Source organism: Montipora foliosa, chromosome 12 (genome assembly GCF_036669935.1).
Source record: "Montipora foliosa isolate CH-2021 chromosome 12, ASM3666993v2, whole genome shotgun sequence".
Classification (NCBI taxonomy): domain Eukaryota; kingdom Metazoa; phylum Cnidaria; class Anthozoa; order Scleractinia; family Acroporidae; genus Montipora; species Montipora foliosa.
In genome coordinates this window covers 33,953,097-33,980,596 of record NC_090880.1, presented here as the reverse complement: position 1 = coordinate 33,980,596, position 27,500 = coordinate 33,953,097, and the positions used below count along the sequence as shown (strand labels likewise).

Below are 27,500 nucleotides of genomic sequence, written 5' to 3'. Positions count from 1 at the left end.
ATGTGCGGACAAGTAGAAGAAACGGTAGTCCATATATAGAATCCGAATACCCAAAATTGGCACAAAAGCTAGGAATATAAGAACTGGCGACATGACAAAGTAGCCTCAGTACTACATTAAGAGCTATGTAGAAACTTTCCCTCCTCTGAAAAGTGGGATTACCATCAAGTAGAGAAGGTGCTGGAAAATTAAGATGTGAAAATTTTGTGGGACTGCATACTTGAGGCCAAGGCCAAGATAATGTGCGTTGGTAGACATTGCATGCCCCCTTGAGACGAGGGTGAAAGAAAAAGAACCCGTAAAACTTGAAAAAGAAAATGATTTGCGATATGAAATTGGCCTAATTTGTGCACTGTAAGTAAAGGCTTTGAAAAGCACGAAGAACAACTACTTTGTGTCGTGAATTTCTCAGCTCTGCAGTAAGCCTGTTTGCTAGGAACACCCAGACTCCTAAGAAAGGTGCTGGATACCTGAGGTCATGGGATGTGACTTGCTGTGACTACCAGTGTATATACGTAGACCGTGAAATATATCGATAATAATAATAATAATAATAATAATAATAATAATATTATTATTATTATTATTATTATTATTATTATTATTATCGAGGCTAGGAGGCCAGATCTAGTGCTTGTTGACAAAAGCAAGAAAAGCTGTCATATAATAGACGTGGCAATTCCAGAAGACAGTGGAGCAAAAGAAAAGGAGGCCGAAAAGGTTGAAAAGTATCAAAATCTGGCCAGAGAATGGGCCAGAAGTCTGCATTGCTGGGATCAGCAAGGATACTAAGAAAAGTATTGGAAATGTAAAGGACAGGGAAAAGAAACATTTTAGTGTTCATTGGCAACTTGTTGTTGCCCGACACCACAATTTTACCAGCTCTTAAAAACTTAAGCTGAGCAGTATGACTATGAAATAATAATAATAATAATAATAATGATAATCATAATAATAATAATAATAATAATAATAATAATAATAATAGGCTTGAATCCGTTTTTACCTTGGTTAAATTCTTGATCCGCATTTTACTTAGGTTGAATATGCACCTTCTCTCAAACTAGGAGAGCAAAGAACTGTACTATACACTTACCGGTACTCGAACTCGAACCCTATATATCTATAGCCCTGTGTTTTCACCACTACACTACAAAGATAAACATGCTCAACCCAACAAAGTTTTTTTCGTTATTTACTTTTGCATAATAAGTCAATTGATATCCATGTATAAATAACACGACGGTTCCTAACCTAAACCTAATGTTTATCTAGGCTTCATTTAGGCTTCAAAAAGAGCTTATTCAATTCATCTGAGTGCATAAGACCTAGGTAAAATGAGGATCACCAACCTAAGTTGTAAAGTTAGGCAAATTTCTGTGCAGCAGAATCAGAGCCACCTTAACAAAAAATTACAGTTAAGGTGGCTCTGAGTCCGCGGCACAGATTTTTTGTTAAACTTTGCAGAAACTTTCAGGTTGTCCTTCTGAGTACTTTCCAACAATAAAAAAATGTAGGTCACCGAGTTTGTTTTTGAGATATGAGCAACTAAATACAAAAAAAGGGTGTTTTTACAGGGCTTTCCTTTTGCCACGGTGACGTATTACATCACAACAATGACCTCATCTTGTTCATTAATAATTGGAGTTTCATATGGTAATAATAATAAGAACGTTGCTTGAAAGCGTTGAAACTGCTTTGAGCCGCCTTAAATCATTGTTCCTGATTTTTGACAATCTTTCGCGGAGCCATTTTCTTAAAAGCTGTTTACCCATCTTCAATGATTAGTTATTTTCACTCAATCCGATTGGTTCTGGTAAGTGCCACCTGAAAAGAAGGGATTGTCAATTCATGAAATATACTTTTGAAGGAAGCTGACAATTTATTTTCATATACCTGGGGTACAAATGAGAAAAAAGGTGTGGAATTCTGCCGTTTCACAATAGTAGAGAAAGTCAACTTTCATCCATATCAGTAATAAAAAAATATTATATAATCTGGGCTTTTTACATAAGATTCGAGTACCCTATAAGTTCTATAATTTACTAGTCCATTAGCAATCTTGACCTTTCTTTGTCCGTACACATAAATATCCATTAAGGTTCTTTAATCTGAAGCAAAGTTCACCAAAACCAGTAAGTTAAGGTTTTCAGTGTGCCAGGCATTGTCCTTTTGTACGAGAGTTCAAAATGTTCAAAATAACAATCTGGTCTTTAATGGCCATCGCTCTTTTAGTGAGAACGAGAAGTGACGCTGATCTATCAGGTGAGTAATCTTTCAGGAGCACGAGGCCTTTCAAAGATCCTATCAGAGCGTTACGGACTTGACAGGAAAAATAGGCACTCATTGAGAACGAGTGCGGAGATCAGATCATGCAAGAGAAAATGTTCACTTGACTCGTGGTATGGTTGTAGTTTTCTTAATAATGTGGGTAGTGTTGTAAAGGTTGTTTTACGCTCTCGTCGTTGTAGTGTTCCACAGAAATAAACTTTAAAAGGAAACGGAAAAACAGTGCTATCTAGTGTCTCACTTAAGCTCCCAATGGAGTCAATTACCACCGATTCATTAGTTATGACATAACAACATATCTAGCACTTGCTAGATAAAGAACACATCAGTCGTGTCATGTTGGTTTGCGGAATGATTCTTGTTTAACAGCTTCCGAAATTTTCTTATAGAAGCAGAACGAAGAGCCGTGGGGGGAAGTTCGACCAATCCTGATGTTTCTACCACCATGACAACCCATTTCACAGCCTTTTACCTTCAAGGACAGCCACCAATGCACTTGCCGTTGCCTAGTACACTAGTGTTCGTTTGCCAAAGACGGGATACTACTAATTACCTATACTCTTCCCTGTTCGATACAAACGCTGGAATCCCCATATATTCCGGTTACATAATAAGGCGTCACCAAGGGTTAGGGATAGGCACATATACGAGATGCAGTATTCCTTGGAAGACAACAGCGGGAGGCAAGTAAAGAGTTCTTTCAATTGATATTTGTAAAATCCATCCTCTTCAATGTGTCAGAACAAAGGCAATGCGAGAAGAAGCTTTAAAAAATCGGCCAGAAACTATCGAAGAATAAAATACAAAATACTTGATTATTAATGTAAAGAACCTCTTTACTTGAACGAAGTAGCTGAAATGAGAACAATTTGGCTATATGCGAGTGGTTTCTTGCTTCTGAAGGAAACCAATGAGTACTTCCAATAACCAAAACTTCATTTTAAACTTAAAGAACTTCAAATGTTTGCAATGCGTAAATGTTCGGATAAAAGAGCGAGGATCACTTCAATCTTTTGTCGCATAACCAGCGCTTTCTTCATTCATCGTTCCTTTCACGGGAACACATGAACCAAGTAAACTGGCGGTTCAGTAGTAATCAAAGGCGGAATATAAGAGATGAGTTGAAGTGCTTTTGTTACGATTTGAGGTGGTCCAGTGTTTTCCATTGGCATGCCACCACCAAAGTGGATTTTCTTTGCTCTTTCCTCGAGATATAATGCCGTATATTAAACAGCAATTATTTGAAAAACTTTAACTATCTCGAGGGTGACGGGCTTTTGTTGTTCGCAAGCTACAACCGTCTTTCATCTGTAGCACACAAAGGCATTTGGGGGAGTCTTCTTAGAATGATTATTACAGGTGCTAACCCTAACCTTACACAACATAGCCACGCAGTTATTGAAAGCTAATAGTTTAAAATGGGTGCTTAGACTTAAGATACTGTTTATCAGAGCTATTTGAAATGGGTGCTTAGACTTCAATGCGACAAACACAAGGCAGGCCAGTGACATCGAACGAAGAAGGTAGTCGTGAAATTAAACAGGCAATGCCGTTGTTTGATAGCTGAACTGTATATAAAATTTCATGCTAGCAGAGGCCTCTTTTCTTTTTGCGTTTGCTTGCCTGACGAGTACTGGAAAAGAGACGTCTGCCTTGGGGCGAAACTTATTTTGATCCAACAGCTGTCCACAAACCTTTGACGGCACTCTTCAAACCGCATGCCGCATGATATGTTTGATGACTGTTTCCCACGCATTCCTTTATTTTGTTTTATTTTATTTTATATTTATATGCTTTAATAATCTTTTAACTACCACTTACAATTTTCCTTGTACTGGTCACTTACTTTCAATAGACTTACGCGTAGCTTAGATTTTAATTGCAAGTATACAATATTGTTTTATTACAGATGTAAACAGGTTGTTTCTTAATGATATGTTACCAATTTATAGCATGGTTCGCAAGCATTTCAAACATAGCTAGTCACACATATACACCACAAACACGCACACACACAAAAAAGAAAAACGAAGTCACTAATGCATATTAAAGTGAATATAGGAAATAACTTTAGAAGGTCGTTTAAGTCCACCGTACATTCCGTACAACAGTAATTCCGCTGTTGTTTAGTGAGCCCACACAATATGAACTATCACGTGAGAATTTGGTCGCTAAGTAACCGACGTGTATGTTACAGTGAGTTTCGATCCATGAAAGAGGTCTCTTTTTCCGTACTCGTCAGCCCAGGGAAAGCAAAAGAAAGGAGGCCTGTGCTAACAGGAAATATAGAAAAGAATTGAAAACGAAGCAAGACTTTCCGAGTGTTATTGAACCGGTAAAAATTACTCTAAGAAGACTCCCGTACGAATGGCAAATATCATGAGATCGGTGTACGTGTCCCGTACGAATAGCTACTTTGTTAAAAGCGTCAAGATAGATAATAAGAATTGACTGTTAAGTGCTCAGACTGTCTTATTTAGCCTGTGCGATTTGAAGCCACTTCATTTTAAGCAGCTCAAAATGATTTAGAAGCAAATAAAAAACCAAAATAAAATAGCAACAGGCAATGAAATGCAACACACCAATCCAACGGAATTGATGAAAGTAAGGGGAAATTAGCGAGGTGATAGAGAAATATTCTCGGGGCTCTTTGTGATGCTCATTGATTGTATATCTTCACAAAAGAGATGTTCAATTTGAGAAGAGCAGAGGAGGACTCTCACAATCCTAGGGCATATTATTTAGCTAATAAATTTACAATACCTTTTAAAATTTCAGTCCCAGGCAATCAAGGTAGCAATGCAATATATAGTGGATCTAGGGCCGCAGATGTTCACAGAGGCCACTTGAACCCTTGCCACATCAATTCCTATAACCAAACTTACATGAAGGTCACTTTTATTTACACTAACTGCGTGCCACAGTGCGGTACAAGCTTTAACAGTGGAACCTGGATGGCGTACGAAGGAAGAATTGCGAGCTACACAAAACACAGATGCGCAAATCAAACAGGTGGCACAATGTACCTAGTTACTGGACAGTCGAGCTATCGCATTCACGTTCGGTCGAATGGTGCACTCGTTCAAGTCCCCACCGCGACTGTGAGTTCTCATCAGGGCCCGTGCAGAAGGTTTTGGGGTCAGACGAGGGAAAGTATAAGATATATATGGGTCGGGGATAAGATAGGAAGCTCACCAGATTGAAAAAAAAGAAATTTTCCTTGGCGTCTTGTTCGTTTCTTTTTTCTTTCGTTTGATCCCCCGCCTAGATTTTGCGCGGTTCTTGGGTAAAAATCTTCGATAATTTAAAAATATTTTTAAAGGAACTTTTAGAGATCACGCCCTCTTTACTTTAAGTTTATGAAGGATATTGTAGGAATTTATAGCTGAATAATAGCAACGAGGAACTTCTTACTAAGTTAGTTAGTTAGGTTAATAGGACGTATAGATAACGAGAAATGCACCTTCTGTCAATATGGTAAAGAAAGCCTCTTTCATTTATTTTGGGAATGTAGCAAAAGCCGTTGTTTTTGGAATTATGTTTTTTTTCATGGGTGCAGGCCTGTAAAATTGTTAGTAAAAAATATGATTTTCAGGTAGATACTTGCTTGGGACTGAGGCCAGATACCTCTAAATACAATTTGCAAATTAATTTTTGTTCTTTGACAAGCAAACATTTCATCTGGCTGTGTAAATTTAAAGAACAAAAGCCAATTTTCGAAGAATACTTACGGCATCTACAATATATTCATAAAGTAGAGAAGGAAGATACAACAACGCGAAAGAAATGGGAACCGCTATTGCTTTAAAAATAAATAAATAAATACAGAATCCGGCACCTTGTTCTCCAACTGTACAGGTAATTCCGATCTTGTAGAGTATAATAAATTGGTCGCTCCTTTCAAAACAAGAGCACCTCCTCCTTTTATTATTTGTTTTATTTTATTTTTCTCTATTATGTAAACATATTCCGTGTTTGTGGGTGTGTGTGTGGGTGTGAGTGTGTTTGTGGGGGGAGGGGTGTTTGTGCTTTCAAAACATGTAGGTTGATGGTGGTGGTAATAATAATTTTAAAAAAATTAAAAAAAAAATCGTGACAAATGGAAATATTATTTTATTATTATTTTTTTAATTATTATTATTATTATTATTGTTATTATTATTATTATTATTACTATTATTATTATTATTATTATTATCTTATAGTAATGTATTGTAAGTCAAACTTTTTAAAGTAGTTTATTAGGTATTAGTGTCGAATAATGTCTCTGTAAATAGTAGTGTTCTAGGTGTTTTTATATGTAGGTCACTTCTGTTCCGTAAGTCTGTACGTATTGTTGTACTGTTTATAAAAAAATAAAATAAATAAATAAAAAACTTCTTACTAGGTAAAACAAAATTACCAAACGACTGTAAAATGCAGTGGAGGATTTGGAAATAGGAATGCAGGAGAATGGGGAAGGGGTCTCAGCCTTGTTGTGCCGGGGCGCAAAGGCTTTACTTTGAAAGGTGATTTTTCATCTTAATACAATCACAAACCATCACTTGCTAAATAAAGAAAATCCAAGAAGTAATTACACTGACGTGAATTTAAGAATTTGATGTTGAGCTCCTTGCTTTTTTTAATCCAGTGCTGTTAAAGTTGTGTGGTTTGGTGCCATTGAGAAGAATTTAACTTTTGAACAATAAACAAATGCTCCAGAAATGCTTTCAAGGACAATAAGGCGCAAAACGAAATATGCCCAAATGAAAACAATGAAAGAAACTCCAATGCAGCTCCAAGTCCTTGATCGAGCTCGTTGAGCTGATGTTAGGAGATCTTGGAGGAGGTCACCTCATGAGACGGTCATCATCCTATAGACATTTTCTGTGGCAAGATTTTTAATTACCTTGAACATTTATTTTATCATACATTGCAGCAATATTATCCTAGTTCTTCAAGTCACCATCGTCTTGTGCAGCCGAACTCTCTGTGGACAGCAGGTTGTTGCGTGTACCGGTCGGGAACTACGGGTTTGATTACATATGCTGAATCCATTGCAGTCATCGGAAACAACGACAAGAACAGCAGTTGCACGTTGACGCGGGCCGTCCATTTAACGGACTTGGAATGGCTACTTGTTCCAAGCACCTCACCGTATCCAGCTGATATATTCCCTGGATATCCTGGCTGCAGGACTAATAGCTTTTCTGCTCATTTGTAATCGCTGTAAATCGCTTCAGGTAGCCTTATAGACTCTGTGTTCATGCAATAAACTATCTGCCAACAGACATCTACAGACATATAAAACGACGTTAAATGCTGATTGGATTTACATAAATCGGATTGATGGGTCAGTTCCAAGTCCGTATATTTTCCTCTAGGACAAAAATTAAAGTTCCAGTAAGGATACCATTTTGGCGGCCGTCGATCAAGAAATACTCTTGATGATTCAGAGCTAAATGCTTTTCGTTCTTTACAATACATCCGGAATCAAGAAGACAGGGAAGAAATACTTGGTTGAAAGAATCATAAATAAATAAAACAAAGTAAAATAGAATAAAATAAAATGAAATAAAAAGAATCATGCTTTATTTTTCCTATTGAAATCATTTCTTTCCTCACCTCAGGCCCGCCGCAAGCGCCCTTCCAATCTTTTACAATTCTCGCTAACCTTGGCACAATACTTCATACTCAATCAGAGATTTAGCAATTTTTATATAGCCACAACATTGCTGTTGTATTAGGCGTTCTTGCTTTGCTTCATGCAAACATTGCAAACAATCCTATGATGTTAGTGTAGTCAAAATTATATCTTCTTATGAAACACGTTGTTTGCGAACGTATTTCCAAAGCACTGATCATTGCCAGGACCTCATGAACAACAGCCCTATATTCCTGCTGTTCCTGTCACGGCATTTTCATAGACTGATTTACCGAATCGTGTGAGACTCCCGCAGGAGCCCTCTAACTAATCAAAAGAAGGAAAAAGGAGACGACACCAGTTTAATTGGTGCACTTAAGGACGGTGCCTACTAATTCAAAGGTATTTTTTCCGATTTGAACACTACCAGTGACTGGAAGGTAGTAAATAGGGGTTGTCCCCAAGGATCTGCTTGGGACCGGTCCTGTGGAACCTGTTCCAAAATGATCTATTTGCCTCACATTGTGCTCAGATATTGCAAGTCTTATAAGAGTGGCATCCTCCCTGACGTGTGGAAAAAAGCACTTGTTTCTGCTGTGTATAAGAAGGATGATAAACCCTTGCCAAATAACTATAGGCCTATCTCCTTGGCATGCATTTCGTGCAGAATCGCATAGCTAAAGGTAAAATCGCGGTCTGATTGGCTATCGAAGAGAGGGTATTTAGCGTGGAATTGCACTTGTGCAGGAAAGGATATCGCTGACGTGAGTCAGAAATTAGAAATCTATGTTTTCAAAAACATTGTTTCCTCTTACGAAGCAAAAACCTAACCGAAGAGAGGAAAAATAAGATTTTCCATGTTTTAAGTTAACTTAATATGACTTCCTCGAAAGATTTTCTAAGAAGCCGCTTACGCTTACGAGCACAAGAATCGGAGAAATCGGCAGCAATCTATCGCGAAAGTGAAAATACCCGAAGGAAGAGAAAAAAGCACAAGTTCTTCAGCGGCGAGGATTAACAGGTTTCAGTTGTAGAGTACACGGAAGATAAACTAGAGGCCAGTAAATATTCCCATTAATCGAATGTTAATTCCACTGAACGGTCTGTGAGGTGAAAAAAAGCACACGGTTTACTCTGTTTTTTACGTTTTGCTTGTTTTGCCTCCCAATTCGAGTAAAATTTAAATTTTTGGAGGATAACAACTTACCAGCGTATTTGTTGAGTTGACACATTGTTTGGATGCACGTTGTCCTTCTTTGAGCCACTGTCGAACAATTTTCCCCGAGTTAAAATTCACTTGAAAAACCGATCGGTGAAGATACTACGTGAAGATACGTAAAGGAGGGGGAGGGCTGAGAAATGTCGAGAATTGTGTAAATATAGAAATTGCTAACCTTAAGAACTACACCCATCAAATGCAGATTCAGGGAGTCGAGCATGAGAAACTCTTGGATGATGGAAAGGAGAAAAGGGATATACATTAGCAAAGGGAGCAGTAATATCGTAGCAAGAACTTACACGGTAAGATCTTTGTGGCAACAGACAACATCAGAGGAGATAAAACCTAGGAATGGCTGAAAAGAAGTGGTTTAAAGAGAGAGACTGAAGGTATGATTATGGCCGCACAGCAGCAGGTATTGGGGAAAAACAACATTAAGTAGGTGATAGACAAGGCAGCCGTAGATGGAAAATTCAGAATGTGTGGACAAGAAGAAGAAACAGTAGCCCATATAGAATCTGAATGCCCATAATTGGCATAAAAGGAATATAAGAACTGGCGACATCACAAAGTAGCCTCAGTACTACATTAGGAGCTATGTAGAAACTTTCCTTCCTCTAAAAAGTGGGATTACCATAAAGTAGAGACGGTGCTGGAAAATGATGTGAAAATTTTGTGGGGCTGCATACTTGAGACAGATAAGGTAATGAAAAACCCTCGTCCTCACATCGTAATTCTGTACAAAAGACCAAGAGAATAAGTGTTGCTAGACATTGAACTGCCCCCTTGATACGATTTGCGATATGAAATTGGCCGAATTTGCGCACTGTAAGTAAAGACTTTGAAAAGCACCAAGAGAAACTACAGTGTGCGATGAATTTCTCAGCTCTGCAGAAAGCCCGTTTGCTAGGAACGCCCAGAATCATGAGGAAGGTGTTGGATACCTGAGGTCATGGGATGTGACTTGCTGCCCAGTGTAGAACTACCAGTGTATCTACGTAGACCGTGAAATATATCGATAATAATTAATCACCGTGGGATCACAGAGTGTTTGAAAAGGAGGGTTGGGGTTAGAAGAGGGAGATTGGAAAACTATGGGGTATCAGACAGCAGGAAGTGGTACCGGTAGATGTTGGTGCACTCGGAACAGTTAGCAAAATAGCTTGAGGAGCAGGAGATTACCATTAGGACGGGATTGCTGCAGAAAACAGCTTTGTAGTGAACAGCAAGGATTTTAAGGAAGGTGTTGGAAAGGTGAAGGAGAAGGAATGACTCTAGGGACCTTTGGCTATATGGCTCGCTCCCTTGGTGTAATGTCCGTATAACATCCATCAGAGCTGAGGCATAATAATAATAATAATAATAATAATAATAATAATAATAATAATAATAATAATAATAATTATAAAAAACAACTTTATTTATTTCATTTACTTACATTAAAAGAAATAGAGATGATTGATAATAAAAAATTCAAAATTCTATAAAATTACGAATTCCATGATGCAGAGATATTAAAATCATACAATCGAATTATATTAATGACGGCTAAACCAGTGTCCAATTAATAATAATAATAATAATAATAATAATAATAATAATAATAATAATAATAATAGGCTTGGAAATGTTGTTGGTCAAATCCGGTCTCCGGTTGAATCTGTTTTTACCTTGATTAAATTCGTGATCCTCATTTTACTGAGGTTGAATAATTGTGCACTCTACATAGTTTAAAGCTCCCCCAAAAGGATTCGAAAAACCTATACCTTCTCTCAAACTCTGTCTTACGCATCTCAACACGTCTTCTTAATTCTTAACTATTTACTTTGAACTTTGCAACATAGTAAGAGAACAAAAAACTGTTCTATACACTTACCGGTACTTCGAACTCGGACCCTCTAGATCTACAGCCCTGTGTTTTTTCACCACTACACTACAACGATAAACATGCTCAACCCAAAGAAGTTCTTTTCGTTATTTACTTTTGTATAATAAGTCAATTGATATCCATGTATCACGAATAACAAAACGATTCCTAACCTAAACCTAATGTTTATCTAGCCTTCATTTAGGCTTCAAAAAAAGTTTATTCAATTCATCTGAGTGCATAAAACCTAGGTAAAACGAGGATCACCAACCTAAGTTGGAAAGTTAGGCAAAATTCTGTGCAGCAGAATCAGAGCCACGTTAACAAAATCACAGTTAAGGTAGCTCTGAATCCGCGGCACAGAGTTTTTTAAAATTTTGCAGAAAGTTTGATGTTGTCCTTCTGATAACTTTCCAGCAATAAAAAAATGTAGGTCATCGAGTTTGTTTTTGAGATATGAGCAACTAAATACAAAAAAAGGGTGTTTTTACAGGGCTTTCCTTTTGCCACGGTGACGTATTACATCACAACAATGACCTCATCTTGTTCATTAATAACTGGAGTTTCATATGGTACCATATATAATATTGCGAATACGTGATACAGCGTTGTACTGCTAATCCTTCTAATAAGAACGTTGCTTGAAAGCGTTGAAACTGCTTTGAGCCGCCTTAAATCATTCTTCCTGATTTTTGACAATCTTTTTCGGTGCCATTTCCTTAAAAGCTAGCGCTGTTTACCCATCTTCAATGATTAGTTATTTTCACTCAATCTGATTGGTTCTGGTAAGTGCCACCTGAAAAGAAGGGATTGTCAATTCATGAAATATACTTTTGAAGGAATCTGACACTTTATTTTTATATGCTTGGGGTACAAATGAGAAAAAAAAGTGTGGAATTCCGCTGTTTCACAATAGTAGAGAAAGTCAACTTTCATCCATATCAGTAAGAAAAAAATATTATATAATCTGGGCTTTTTACATAAGATTCGAGTACCCTATAAGTTCTATAATTTAATAGTCCATTAGCAATCTTGACCTTTCTTTGTCCGTACACATAAATATCCATTAAGGCTCTTTAATCTGAAGCAAAGTTCACCAAAACCAGTAAGTTAAGGTTTTCAGTGTGCCAGGCATTGTCCTTTTGTACGAGAGTTGAAAATGTTCAAAATGACAATTTGGTCTTTAATCGCCATTGCTCTCTTAGTGAAAACGAAAAGTGACGCTGATCTTTCTGGTGAGTAATCTTTCAGGAGCACGAGGCCTTTCAAAGATCCTATCAGAGCCTTACTGACCTGACAGGAAAAATGGGCACTCATTGAGAACGAGTGAGGAAATCAGATCATGCAAGAGAAAATGTTCCATTGACTCGTGGTATGGTGTTGTGGGTAGTGCTGTAAATGTCGTTTTACGCTCTCGTCGTTGTAGTGTTCCACAAAAATAAACTTTAAAAGGAAACGGGAAAACAGCGCTATCTAGTGTCTCACTTAAGCTCCCATTGGAGTCAATTACCACCGATTCATTTGTTATGACATAACAACATATCTAGCACTTGCTAGATAAAGAACACATCAGTCGTGTCATGTTGGTTTGTGGAATGATTCTTGTTTAACAGCTTCCGAAATTTTCTTATAGAAGCAGAACGAAGAACCGCGGCAGGAAGTTCGACCAATCCTGATGTTTCTACCAACATGACAGCCCATTTCACAGCCTTTTACCTTCAAGGACGGCCACCAAGGCACTTGCCATTACCTAGGACACTTGTGTACATTTGCCAAAGACGGGAAACTACTAATTACCTATACTCTACCCTGTTCGATACAAACGCTGGAATCCCCATATATTCCGGTTACATAATAAGGCGTCACCAAGGGTTACGGATAGGCACATATAAGAGATGCCGTGCTTCTTGGAAGAGAACAGGGGGAGGCAAGTAAAGAGTTCTTTCAATTGATATTTGTAAAATCCATCCTCTTCAATGTGTCAGAACAAAGGCACTGCGAGAAGAAGCTTTAAAAAATCGGTCACAGACTATCGAAGAATAACGGTCTACTCCACAAGTCAGAGGCGACATCGTTCGACAAACAAAAAATACTTGATCATTAATGTAAAGAACCTCTTTACTTGAAGGAAGTAGCTGAAATGAAAACAATTTGGCTATATGCGAGTGGTTTCTTGCTTCTCTGAAAATGAAGGAAACCAATGAGTACTTCCAATAACCAAAACTTCATTTTAAACTTAAAGAACTTCAAATGTTTGCAATGCGTAAATGTCCGGATGAAAGGGCGAGGATTACTTCAATATTTTGTCCCATAACCCGCACTTTCTTCATTCATCGTTCCTTTCACGGGAACACATGAACCCAGTAAATTGACAGCTCAGTAGTAATCACAGAGAGACTTAAAAGGCGGAATATAAGAGATGAGTTGAAATGCTTTGGTTTCGATTTGAGGTGGTCGAGTGTTTTCCAGGGGCATGCCACCATCAAAACTGGATTTTCTTTGTTCTTTCCTCGAGATGTAATGCCATATATTAAACAGCAATTATTTGGAAAAATTTAACTATCTCGAGGGTGACGGGCTTTTGTTGTTCGCAAGCTACAAGCGTGTTTCATCTGTAGCACATGCTATCGCTTTTGAACATTACCTTATCACAAAGGCATTTACCCGTTGAATTGCTGACGGTGACTGAACAAAAAAAGCGCAGCCGCCGGAAAGACAAGGAGGAAACGGACTTGAGTCAACCGATGTCGAGGACCTGTCAGTCCGACTTGAGCACATGTCCGCAGAGAGTTTAAACTTCTGGCTTTGCAAATTTATTTGTGAAGTAGCGAGACAAATTGACAAACGGTACACTGCTGAGACGCTTTTCCTACTTGTTAGCGGTATTATCCGGCCTCATTTTATGGGAAATGGCGTTCAACATACTATGGAAAAGTGATACAAGGTAAAACGACATTCGTGGAAGTTATGTTTCAAGACATTTGTGTCAGAGAGTAAAGTTGACGGGTAAAAAAACTTAAATTCGTGATGAAAATATCACCATTGACCACCATAATGATTGTGTTTTGCATTTTAATCAGTAGAGAGCTGTATCAAAAGTTAGTGAATACCAAGAGAAAATGATGGGACAGAGAAGGAGGCTCCCGGTCCAGCCCTTGGGATATGTCATGTCCACGAAAGTTATTTTTAGACGAGCGGAAGTCTTCCGAGACGTCCGCATGCAGGCCAACCTCGGTCCGATGTTTGAAAGAAAATAAATATTCATCAGCCTTGCACGTGCGCCGTCATTTTCTCTTTTCATTAAGAACCTGAGAGCGAGGCAAGACTTCATGCGGACGTCTCGGAAGACAGAATTCCGCTATAACAAAGACTTCCGCTCGTCTAAAAATAACTTTCGTGGACATGACATATCCCGGCCAACGCCCTGAGCCTCCCTCTCTGTCCCCTCATTTTCTCTTGTGAATACTGATTAGCCGAGGAGGAGTCTGTTTCAAAAGTTAATACAGCTAATTAATATTTCCTCATTCCAAGCCTTTCCCTTCTGCCTATTCGATCCCTCCTCGTGCTTTCAGACAGTTGAACTTTATCGGGACTTACACACCAACACATTTGACCTGATTAGTGCGTTTCTGTTGGCTGTCACCCTTATGAATTATTAATGATTTTTACAAGTGGCAATACATTCCACTGCATGATATTTATATTTATGAATACTTCAAACGTTTTGCGCGAAAACAGCATTTACAAATCGTTGATGTTAGATGTTATGTGGCAGGTAAATTGGTTCATTTTTGGTAGCAACTTTTCATGTTTTGGCAACCATTTTTCAAAGCACCTTTTACCGGATTTACTACCAGTAAACAGGGCATTTCAAAGAGGGCAGTGGCTATTCGTAAGGGACCGGTACACCCACCTATATACTTGCTATTCATACGGGAGTCTTCTTAGAATGATTATACAGGTTCTAACCCTAACCTTACACAACATAGCCACGCAGTTATTGAAAGCTAATAGTTTAAAATGGGTACTTAGACTTAAGATACTCTTTATCAGCGCTATTTGAAATGGGTGCTTAGACTTCAATGCGAGAAACACAAGGCAGGTCAGATGGCCAGTGACATCGAACGAAGAAGGTATTTCGTGAAATTTAACAGGCAATGACGTTGTTTGATAGCTGAACTGTATATAAAATCCCCTGTTAGCAGAGGTCTCTTTTCTTTTTGCGTTCGCTCGGATGACGAGTACTGGAAAAAAGACCTCTGCCTTGGGGCGAAACTTACTTTGATCCAAAAGCTGTCCACTAACCTTTGACGGCACTCTTCAAACTGCATGCCCCATGATATGTTTCATGACTGTTTCCCGCGAAGTCCTTTACTTTATTTTATGTTATTTTATTTTATTTTATTTTATATGCTTTAATAATCTTTAAACCACCACTTACAATTTTCCTTGTACTGGTCACTTAATTTCAATAGACTTACGCGTGACTTACATTTTAATTGCAAGAATAGAATATTGTTTTATTACAGGTGTAAACAGGTTGTTTCTTAATGTTACCAATTTATAGCATCATTCGCAAGCATTTCAAACAAAGCCACAGTCACACATATACAAACACACACGCACGCAAGGAAATATTGAAAGTTACATTAGAAGGTCGTTATAGTCCGTGCATTTCTTATTAGTAATTCCGCTGTTGTTAAGTGAGCCCACATAGTATGAAGTATCACATGAGAATTTGGTCGCTTAGTAACCGCCGCGCATGTTACATTGAGTTTCGTCGCACGGCAGAGGTTTCTTTTCCCGTACTCGTTAGCCCAGCGGACGCAAAAGACTTAAAGACGAAGAAAGACTTTCCGATTGTTATTGAACCGGTAATAATCATTCTAAGAAGACTCCCGTACGAATGGCAAATATCATGAGGTCGGTGTACGTGTCCCGTACTAATAGCCACTTTGTTAAAAGAGTCACGATAGATAATAAAAATTGACTGTTTAAGTACAAAGACTGTCTTATCAGTTTAGCCTGTGCGATTTGAAGCAACTTCATATCAAGCAGTTCAAAATGATTTAGTTGGAAGCAAATAAAATAGCAACATGCCACAGGCAATCAAATGCAGCACACCAATCCAATGGAACCGATGAAATTAAGAGGAAATTAGCGAGGTGGTAAAGAAATCTACGCGGGACTCTTTGCGATGATCGTTGATTGTATATCTTTACAAGAAATATGTTAAATTTGAGAAGAGTAGAGGAAGGCTTTCACAAAGCTAGGACATATTATTTAGCTAATAAATTAACAATACCTTTTAAACTTTCAGTCCCAGGCAATCAAGGTAGCAATACATTGTATAATGGATCTAGGGCCGCAGATGTTCACAGAGGCCACTTGAACCCCTGCCACATCAACTCCTATAACCAAACCTACATGAGGGCCACTTTTATTTACACTAATTGCGTGCCACAGTGCGGTACAAGCTTTAACAGTGGAACCTGGATGGCGTACGAAGGAAGAATTGCGAGATACACAAAATACAGATGCGCAAATCAAACAGGTGGCACAATGTACCTGGTTACTGGACAGTCGCATTATCGCATCCGCGTACGGTCAAATGGTGCACTCGCTCAAGTCCCAACCCCGATTGTAAGTTCTCATCAGGGCCCGCGCAGAAGGTTTTGGGGTCAGACGCGAAAAGTATAAGATAAATATGGGTCGGGAATAGGACCCCCCTGCCTAGTTTCTGAGCGGTTCCTGGTTAAAAATCTTCGATAATTTAAAAATATTTTTTAAGGAACTTTTAGAAATCTCGCCCTCTTTACTTTAAGTTTATGAAGGATATTGTAGGAATTTATAGCTGAATAATACGAACGAGGAACTTCTTACTGGGTAAAAGATCAGCACCAAACAACTGTCAAATGCAGTGGAGGATTTGGAAATAGGAATGCAGTAGAATGGGGAAGGGGTCTCAGCCTAGTACTGCCGGGGAGCAAAGGCCTTACCTTGCAAGGTGATTTTTCATCTTAATAAAATCACAAACCATCACCTGCTAAATAAAGAAAATCCAAGAAGTAATTACAATGACGTGAAAAAAAAAACTTGATGTTGAGCTCCTTGCTTTTTTTAATCCAGTGCTGTTAAAGTTGTGTGGAGCTCGAACTTGGTTTGGTGCCATTGAGCAGAATTTAACTTTTGAACAATAAACAAATGCTCCTGAAATGCTTGCAAGGACCATAAGACGCAAAACGAAATATGCCCAAATGAAAACAACGAAAGAAACTCCAACGCAGCTAGAAGTTCTTGATTGAGCTCGTTGAGCTGATGTTAGGCGATCTTAGAAGGGAGTGGTGTGTGAAGCACCATTTGGTTTTCTCATGAGGTGTGTCATCATCCTGGGGACATTTTCTGTGGCACGATTTTTAATTACCTTGAACATTTATTTTATCATACATTGCAGCAATATTATCCTAGTTCTTCAAGTCGCCATCGTCTCGTGCAGCCGAACTCTCTGTGGACAGCAGGTTGTTGCGTGTACCGGTCGCGAACCACGGGTTTGATTACATATGCTGAATCCATTGCAGTCATCGGAAACAACGACAAGAACAGCAGTTGCACGTTGACGCGGGCCCTCCATTTGACGGAATTGGAACAGCTACTTGTTCCAAGCACCTCACCGTATCCAGCTAATATATTTCCTGGATATTCAGGCTGCAGGAATACTAGCTACTCTTCTTATTTGTAAACGCTGTAAATTGCTTCATGTAGCCTTATAGACTCTGTGTTCATGCAGTAACTCTGTGAACAGACATCTACAGACAAATAAAACGACGTTAAATGCTGATTAGATTTACATAAATTGGATCGATGGGTCAGTTCCAAACCCGTATATTCTGCCTTCACTCACGTCTCGAACAAGATAAACAAAACCAATTTTCTTCAGTTGGCCGGTCTCCAACACTCTATATCCTCACAGCTAAGGTTCGCGAAAGTACCATTATCAACCCTATCTCCCTCTTCTACATTTGAAAATAACACTTTCGATATTAGACAGAAAAGATCAAAAGACTACTATTCTCTACTTGTTTTCAGAAGGGCTCAATATCCCAATATCACCGTCAAATTGCAGAAGGATTTTGATTTTACAATTGATCAAATCAATCAAATCTTCTTATTACCACCTTCTGTTGCACTTGAATCTTATGTAAAAGCTTTCCAATATAAAGTTATTTACAAATACCAAATTATGTAAAATTGGTTACAGAAGCAACGATGTGTGTACATTTTGTAAAACTGAGTCGGAAACCTCAAATTATTATTTTTTTATAACTGTTCCCACACTAGACAATTCTGGACAGACTTTGCATCATACTGGCACCTACTATCAAAACATCAAATCCACCTCTCCCTAAAAGATGTTTTATTTGGGACATTTTCGGGAAAATGCCCTCTACTTCATCTATTAAATTGCTTCATAATTATTGGAAAATTGTTCTTGTGAGACTGCAGAAGAAGTCATACCCTTCCTAAAATCGAGGGGTTGAAAAAAAAAGGCCTTATATTTTCCTCTATGGACAAAAATTAAAGCTCCAGTCAGGATCCCATAACCCAGTAGTGTCACTCTCTCTCATTTGGCATTGGCCATTCAGTTTACGGTGTTATCTAAACCCGCCAAATAATAACCAATCAGATTGGGTCTGATGACCATAATGCCTCTGATTCAGTCCTTTAACCAAGTAGCCGCAAAAGGACTGCATGCGCAAAATGCAAAATCGTGTGCGGAACGCAATGTCGATACGTTTTGTTCCCTCAAAAATCTAGCAAAAGCCGTTGTAAAAATAAATAATAGCTGCATTCTATCACAGATCGAGATTTCTGGGTTATAAACTTTCGTGGCCACAAATTCCGGACATGTGAGCCCGCATTTCATCTACGGTCTTACCTCTAAAATCAGGCTCGTAAAATCATGGCAGCGTGGCGGCCGTCTATCAAAAAATACTCTTGATGATTCAGAGCTAAATGCTTTTCGTTCTTTACAATACATCCAGAAGAAAGAAGACAAGGAAGAAATACTTGGTTGAAAGAATCATAAATAAATAAAACAAAATAAATAGAAAAATATAAAATAAAATGAAATAAAAAGAATCATGCTTTATTTTTCCCATTGAAATTATTTCTTTCCTCACCTCAAGCACGCCGTAAGCGCCCTTCCAATCTTTTGCAATTCTCCCTAACCTTGGCACAATACTTCATACTCAATAAGAGATTTAGCAATTTTTATATAGCTACAACATGGCAGTTGTATTAGGCGTTCTTGCTTTGCTTCATGCAAACATTGCAAACAATCCTATGATGTTAGTGTAGTCAAAATTATATCTTCTTATGAAACACATTGTTTGTGAACGTATTTCCAAAGCACTGATCATTGCCAGAACCTCATGACTAGGAGTGAACAACAGCGCTATATTCCTGTCACGGCATTTTCATAGACTGATTTACCGAATCGGGGGAGACTCCCGCAGGAGCCCTCTAACCAATCACAAGAAACTAACTTGACGGCATAGCGTCACCGAGCGGGAAACTGTCTTTGCTTTTTGCGGAAAGGGTCTTAAAATAGATCGGTTTGTAAAAATGCTATCACTCTAATCACGGGCTCCTGTCATTGCTAACACTTACAGAACTCTTAATTGAACTTCTAGGTTATACGAAATATTCAACAAACAAAATGCGATCCAGTGTTGTGGAGGTGTGGTAAATTTCATATTTCCGCGAAAATATGCATCCATAGTGATATTTTCTTGCATCACAAAATATTTTCTTGCATCCCAAATATAATGCTCGCCGCACACGGTGAGGAAAGAGCTGAGCAAACTGCCTCGCGAGACGGTTTGCTCAGCCGTTTCCTCGCGTGTGCGGGTAAATTTTGGTGACAAATTCACCTCGCGAGGCCGAGAGGATAAAATCAAAGATGTTTGATATTTTTGGCCTCGCGAGGCAAGTTCTGCACTGTGTGTGGCTATCATGAGTAACATGCAAGTCTTAAGCCTATGCGCTCGTTTCAGTGATTAGCCCAAAACTCTCTTTTAACATTTTAGCTTTCATTTTACGGTTTGGTTAACTACACTTTTCAGGAGTTCTCATGTTAGTTACTCGTATGTACCCGTGTGGTGTTTCAGTCACGATCGTTTTCACGGGTAAGGTTAAATGAGGAGAGAGATCGTGCCGAAGGAATAATAAAAATAATAAAAATAGCACGTGCTGTATTTCCGATTTGAATAGCCGCAAGTGAGCCCTCGTTGGCCGAAAGTAATGGCCAACTTGCTAAGGCCCGTTTTAAACGTTGCATTTTACATGTGCTGAATCTAATGCAAATGAGAAAAATCTATTGTTTTTCTCGTTTGCATTAGATTTGGCTCATGTGAAATGCGACGTTTAAAACGGGCCTAAGCTACCTGGTTTGGTGGCTTAGATTTAATGAGAATATTATATTGAAATTTGCCGACTCTGCTTAACGTGAGTTGGGAAAGGAACTGTTTTCACGGAATTTTTGGTTGTCACTTTTCCATTGAAGAGGAAAATTCGTTAAAAAGCACATCATACGGTGCTTTTCCTTAAGTGATCGCGGAACCTGCGATTTCCCGTTTACATCTACTACGGCGCATCAAAATCTGGTTAGGCTGTAAAATTGGATTTCAAGCCTTTTAATATAGAGCGTTGTAGGAAGCTTCAAAAATAATATTGTTGACGAAAAGCAACTGATCATCTTTCAAGAACTCGACCGGATCACAGCACTTCATTCCTGGTAAGCCAGAACTCGTTCTACATTATTTGTTTTATTTCTGCCTTTGAGTATTTGGCGGCCATATTGGCAACTGAATACCTTGAATTTGAAAGATGGAAAAAAAAAAAAGACGACCCCAATTTAATTGGTGCAATTAAGAAAGATGCCTGCTAATTCAAAGGTATTTTTTCCGATTATGAATATGCGGGGAAAGCAGATCTGAGCAAGTGTTATTGAAATCCAAAAAGAAAATTAAGAGTAACCACGCATTTTTCGTGGGTAATTTATCAATAATATTTGTAAAAAGATTTAAAATACAAAGCAATGTATTACGGAAGTGATCATTACATTCCTCCCTACTTTGGATACTAGATCGCCTCATCGCTACTGGAACGATCTGAACAAACACTACTGTAAAGAAATAAAATAAATAAAAATGTTTCTCATTAGGGCGAAAGAGTTCCTAAAGATAGTCTTTGAGATAAGCTGGGGGCCGTTGGTGCCCCTGCGGTTAGCGGCGAGCTTCAGCACTCTTCCTGACATGACCACGTGGAAATGAGAGGGCTAGGATGGCGTCATCAGGCTCGCGGGCTCTAACTTGAACGTTGGGCCTCAGCTTCTTCAAAAAGGATGAGTTTCTGGTGATCTTGCTCCATTCGCTCCCAGCAGCAACCATCGCACCTTTGCGGTTCGTGACAACAAAGGGTTTGGGGTTGTAGTGGGTTCCGGAGCTGCTGCGCGAGGGGTTACGCCTGACTAGGACCTTGTCCTGTTGCCACATTACTGGACTTCACGTACACTCTACGGTCAGCATAGGTTTTCATTTTTGTCTTAGCCAGCTGGTCATGGTGCTTAATGGATGCTGGGTCTCCTGAAGGACTGGGCACATTGGCAAGTTTGATACGCATTGGTCTGTTGAATAACACTGTGGCTGGCGGCTTGCCTTTTGAAGAATGTGGGGTCGCTCTGTAGTTGCGGAGCATATCTTGTAACTCTTGATTGTGCGCATGAACCGTTTTACGTCTCCGTTCGTTTGCGTCTATTTGAGGGTTATCTTTTGGTGTTCAAATCCCGAGTTCTTCGCAAAGGACTCAACTCATTCCCATTGAACGGTGGTCCGTTGTTGGTACGCACTTGAGCCGGTACCACGAAATCTGCATATATCTTGTGGAGACGTGGTATGACGACCGGTGCAGAGACTGAGGGCATGAACTCGACAAAAGGGTATCTAGAGTAGTCATCACAGAGGACAAGTAAGTATCCTCCATCTGACAGTTCCCTAAAATCAGTACAAATGTGTTGCTAGGGTTCCTCTGGCAGTGGTGACATGTTGAGTGGCTCGAGCTTGGTTTCTGAAGTTGTTGCTTGACAAGCAAGACATGACTATACTTTCTTCTCCGCTTCACTGTTGATGCCCGGAAACCATGATTTTTCCCGCAGGAGTGACTTTGTTTTTTCTATGCCTTGATGGCCTTCGTGGGCGAGGTCGATTACTGTCTGCTGTAGGGTTTCAGGGACTACGATTAACCTGTGTCTCAGGATCACGCCAGATGAGCCGCAAAGAGTCAATGCTTCCTTGAAATTTTCGAACGCTTTGTATGTATGCTGGTTGATGTCGAGTCCCTTTGGTGGTTCGAACCAGTTGCTGGTGCGTACAGCATCGGTAATTGCCTGAAGAGTTGGATCCTTGGTGGTTGCTTCTGCAATATCCCCGAGACTGAGTTCGTTAGGTCTTGAAGCGTGTGCCTACGCGCTCTTGTCGACTCCTGGGTAGCGTTGAATTCTCAAGATGTCTGGATATGAAGTCGGCCAAGTTTCCTTAGTCCACCTCTCTACTCGTGCTGGACGGCGTGACTTGGGACTGTTGTATATCGATAGCAATGGCTTGTGGTCTGTGATAACAGTCACCGGTTTGCCGTAAATGAACTGGTGGAAGTATTCGCACCCCCAAACGACGGAGAGAGCCTCACGTTCGATCGATTTGGCTGTAACGTTTCTCTACAGGAGTGAGAGACCTGCTTGCATATGCAACCACGTGCTTGCTGCCAGTAGCGGGGTCTGGTTGGGAAAGGACGGCTCAAGTCCGACTGCATGACGCTGATTTCGGTCTGCTTATCGGGATCAAAGTAGGCAGTCACTGGAGGTTGTACAAGGGCGGTTTTGAGCTGCTGAAGAGCGTCTTCATGCTTTTGACTTCATTCCCAAGGGCTGTCTCTCTGGGTCAGCTCACGTGGGGGCTTTGTTAGGGTCGAATACGCGGAAATGAATCCATAACAGTTGTTGGCCATGCCGAGAAGGCTACGCACTTCGGCAACGTTGGTTGGCAATGGAAGGTTGGTGATCGCCCCGACCTTCTTTGGGTCAGCTGAGAAACCTTTACCCGAGAGAACATAACCAAAAAAAATCGAGGCTCCCTCGTGAAAACTCACATTTTTCACGGTGGAGGGTAAGACCTTTCTCTCTGAGGCGCATGCTGAAAGGTCTCTTGTAACGCCCAGTTATGATCCTCCTGTGTTTTTCCGTGCACTAGGATGTCATCACTCAAGTTTAGCGCTCTTTGGATTCCACTCAGGGTCTCGCGAATGGTATTATGGTCGGGCCATCAATGCACTCTATAACATCGTTCTGCTCGTCCCTTGCAAGCTGATCTTCAACCTGCTTTAGGGCGTGAAATGGAACTCTTCGGTGGTGCTGAGCTCTCGCCGGTATGCAGGTGTACTTGGTGAGCTGTTCGGCGTAGTTTAGTCGCCGAAAAGGAATTCGCCAGTTTGTGCAAGATGTTTCCACCTGGTGTATATGTAGTAAGTCATAATGTCTTCACCTGATTCTAGCTGGGCCTCCCTAAATTTGTACTCTTCATAAGCCACGTTACTCTTCGGAGTTAAGTGATTTGTAAGGGCGGTGATTAGTTTCTCGAGGGAATCTATCCATTTGGGTAAATGGATAGACCGGCTAGGGACCAAAGTAAGCACGGCATTTCCGCAGAAGACAACACTGCCCTGGTAGGATGCTGACGAGAGTGCTCTACATAATAACGTGAACATTAGAGAGTGAGCCCCGAGGACCTTTGGTCATTTGTTATGACCCGCTCCTGTGGGAAAAATATCGGTGTAAGATCATCTTGGGTAAACAATAATAATAATAATAATAATAATAATAAAACAACTTTATTTATTTCACTTACTTATATTAAAAGAAATAGAAATGATTGATAATAAAAAAATTCAAAATTCTATAAAATTACGAATTCCATGATGCAGAGATATTAAAATCATACAATCGAATTATACTAATGACGGCTAAACCAGTGTCCATAAAACGCCCCGAGTATAAAAACATATAGACAGTGTATCTCAAATATCCGCACTAGCTACATTTATTTTACAGTCTAATGATTGCTCTATCTTGCTACGAAACGGCGTTCGCGAACCTCTAACGCATGCATGTACCGATCTTAATAGTTCATAATAATAATAATAATAATAATAATAATAATAAAACATGCTCATGCCATTTGTCAGCACATTTCAAGCTCGCTAACACCATCCCTCTCTGAACCAACATCAAAAAATCCATCTTCCTAAGCAAGCATTGTTTTTCTGTACTGAAGTGCCACCCCTTCCCTCCCCCCTCCCCCCCCCCCCCTCCCTTTAACACTGTACAGTTACGTGAGCAATGCGATCTCGTCAGCTCCTTCAGTAGTAAACAGACTAAACAATGATGTGGTGTTTAACGCTTGTTTCTTTGACGATTTCGGCGTGATTTCCTTCCGTGTTGCGTCCCTTGTACGAACGTGTGTACTTGCTTCCCATATTGTTTAATGCTCTCTAGTACACCCTGTATGTGCTTTTGGCCTTATCGAAGCACTTCTCGCGAAAGAATATTTTTAAAGCCGTTGCGGAAAAGATGATGATGATGATGATAGGTAGATGATACTGTGGTCTTATTGACATGCAGTGGCATATTATGGGTAATATAATGCTTGTTACTTTTCAGGTAACATCAAAAAAATGCTGGCTTGGACTGTATTCTTTAAATCGTTGTTACTGAAATTTTGAATCCCATTCACTCTTTCAGTGGTTTTTTTCTTAAAAGCTGTTAGCCCATCTTAGATAGATAGATTAGTTTTTTTCACTCAATCCGATTGTTTCTGGTGAGTGCCACCTGAGAAGCAACTGATCATTAATTCATGAAAAACACTCTTGAAGGAACTTTGCATTATATTTTTACATGAATTCGTTACAAATGAGAAAAATTGGGTGCAGCATTTTGCTGTTTAACTTTAATCCATTACACTATTAAAACATAATCTGGGCTTCCTACATAAGGATTCGAGTACCCAAAAAGTTCTAGAATTCAATAATCCATTAACAATCTTGACCTTTGTCTGTCCGTATAAATGGATATCCATTAAGGCTTTTAAATCAAGCAGTGAGTTTAGGCTTTTATTGTGTCGGGCACTGTCATTTTGTGCGAGAGTTCACAATGTTCACATTAACAATTTGGTCTTTAATTGCTATCGCTCTGTTAGTGAGAACGAGAAGTGACGCTGATCTTTCTGGTGAGTATCCGATAAGCCTTTCAAAAGTGACGGAGGCATGTCTTCGAGTTGTTGTGCCGATGTCAGAGCCTTGTAACTTGACACACAATGCAAAATAGGTACGCATTGCGAACATGTGGGGAGCTACAGTAGGTCTATTAGGTGATGCAAAAGAAAATGTTGTTTACTTGACTAATGAATTATTTTATCATTTTTCAAAATAGGTATTGTTGTGGTTTTCATAATTAGGTTAGTGATATTATTTCAGTTTTACTCTTTCGTCGCGTCATGTTTGACAGAATGCTGTGTTGCGTCACTGTGTCAACTCCTTTTTTCAGGAGATTGAGGCTCTGTCGTCATTTTTTGTAGAGGTTATGATGCTTTTGTGGTATTTTATTTTCAACTTGTTTTGATTACAATGTGGTGCCGTGATAGGTTTGTTAGTATTGAGATGTAGTTTTGTGATAATCGAATATTTATGAAGATCAGTATTTAGTGTTTACCTTATTATAGGAAATTAACTCCTGTGTTAATTAACGTATTTGAAATTAACGCGACTTCAATTAATGCGATTTGATGAGAATTTTGCTTCCCAATATTAAGGAAAATTAACGCGAAAGAGGTTTGTAGAATTTCAAAATGCCCCTCGAAATAGGATTGAAAACACCTATTATAACATATACACGGATCATCGGTTTTTAGAGCATGCGCATTGGAATAAACTAAGGCTCGGCCTCTCGTGGTCGTTCTGTTCTGAACCAAACTTTATATTAATTGATTTACTGCAAATACATCAGTGACGACGAGGACGAAACTATGGCGAAAAATGTCCTATGGATGATTCGGAGAATTCGATTTGAGTTCCACCGGACGGGCTGGACCGAATACTGTGAGCATATGGACTTCTATTTCAGCGCTAACAAGATCACCGACGGTACACAATAAAAGGCCACTCTCCTGCTATCAGTTTAGAAAAGAAGTCTTTAAGCTCATTAGAAACCTCTTCGGCCAGGCTAACCTCAAATCAGGTGAAACTAATTTGAATATGATTATCAAGAAAGTAAAAAACCAAACAAACCAAATCATATTTTTGAAAAGTCGGAATTCTTCGACTAAGTTTTTTAAGCCAGACAGTCTGTCGCAGAATTCATAGTGGAATTGCGAAAACTGAGCGAACATTGCAAATTTGCAAATTTGGACGAGATGATCAGAGATAAGTTGGTTAGTGGACTTAAGGACGTACAAACACAAAAGCGATTCTTTGAAAAGGGAGAAACCGAAGCAGATCGCATTGGTCATGGAAATAGCTAGCCTTAACGCAATGCCCCTCAACCTCGAACAGGCTTAAGAAGAAGTCCAGGTAGTAAACACGGATTAGGAAGTGCTAAAATTCGAAGGAAATCGAAGTTGCTCTCCCCAGATTAGAAGCACTCCGATTCGCAAAATATTTGACAAGACGGCCCAATCGCAAGCTGATTGCAGCAGATGTGGCGGCCACATTTCTCAAGAAATTGTAGTCGCAAACATAATTTGTTTTGCGATCGCTGTGGATTCAAAGGCCATGCTAGTGCCACTGAAATGTTTTACCAAAGCGATTACAAATATTGAGTCCAGACCTGGTAATGGTAGCGCCGAGAAAGACCTCAGTAAGGATGACTGCTACACAGTGCTTTGGACCAACAGTGAAAAAGCGGGAGACCCCGTACAAGGTGGATCTGCTGTGCCGTGGCACTCCAATGCAATACAGGCGCTTCATGCACTGTAATGAGCAGGGAAGAGTTCCAAAAGCTACAAAGTGCAACTAGGAGTAAAATCAAGTTGAGCCCTAGCCAAAAATCGGTACGAGTCTAACTTACACAAAGGAAACGATAAAGACACTATGTAAATTTCAAGGACAATTTACTTACAAGGGACAGTCAGTTAGGAACACTGTATAAGTTTTGAGTCGTGGTGGTCCTACCCTGCTGGATAGAGATTTTCTTAGTAAACTAAAGTTATATTGGGCAGAGATTTTGGAATCCTCTCAAGTAAATACAATCAGGTCTAATTCAAGCACTAGCTTAGATCCTGCAAAAGCTTTCCCCAAACTTTTTTAGCAGGAGTTGGAAAACTATAGAAGGGGTTAAGGCCAAAATATATGTCAGTGAAAGCGCAGCGCCGGTTTACCAGAAGGCCAGATCCATTCGA

At 39.5% G+C, this 27,500-nt stretch overlaps 2 protein-coding genes across 2 annotated transcripts in view; both read left to right on the top strand.

The window, feature by feature from the left end:
- The first annotated feature begins 2,145 nt into the window (after positions 1 to 2,145).
- LOC137981131 (uncharacterized) lies at positions 2,146 to 7,492 on the top strand. Its single transcript, XM_068828476.1, has 4 exons — positions 2,146 to 2,265; positions 2,679 to 2,972; positions 5,068 to 5,390; positions 7,208 to 7,492. The coding sequence occupies exons 1-4, from the start codon at positions 2,190 to 2,192 to the stop codon at positions 7,490 to 7,492; spliced, it is 978 nt and encodes a 325-aa protein (XP_068684577.1). The 5' UTR covers positions 2,146 to 2,189.
- A 17,734-nt stretch (positions 7,493 to 25,226) lies between these two features.
- LOC137981130 (uncharacterized) overlaps positions 25,227 to 27,500 on the top strand; it is an 11,990-nt gene continuing 9,716 nt past the window's right edge. Inside the window, exon 1 of the mRNA XM_068828475.1 lies at positions 25,227 to 25,334. Coding sequence (XP_068684576.1) covers positions 25,259 to 25,334 — 76 coding nt within the window. The 5' untranslated portion in view covers positions 25,227 to 25,258. The remainder of the gene's footprint in view (positions 25,335 to 27,500) is intronic.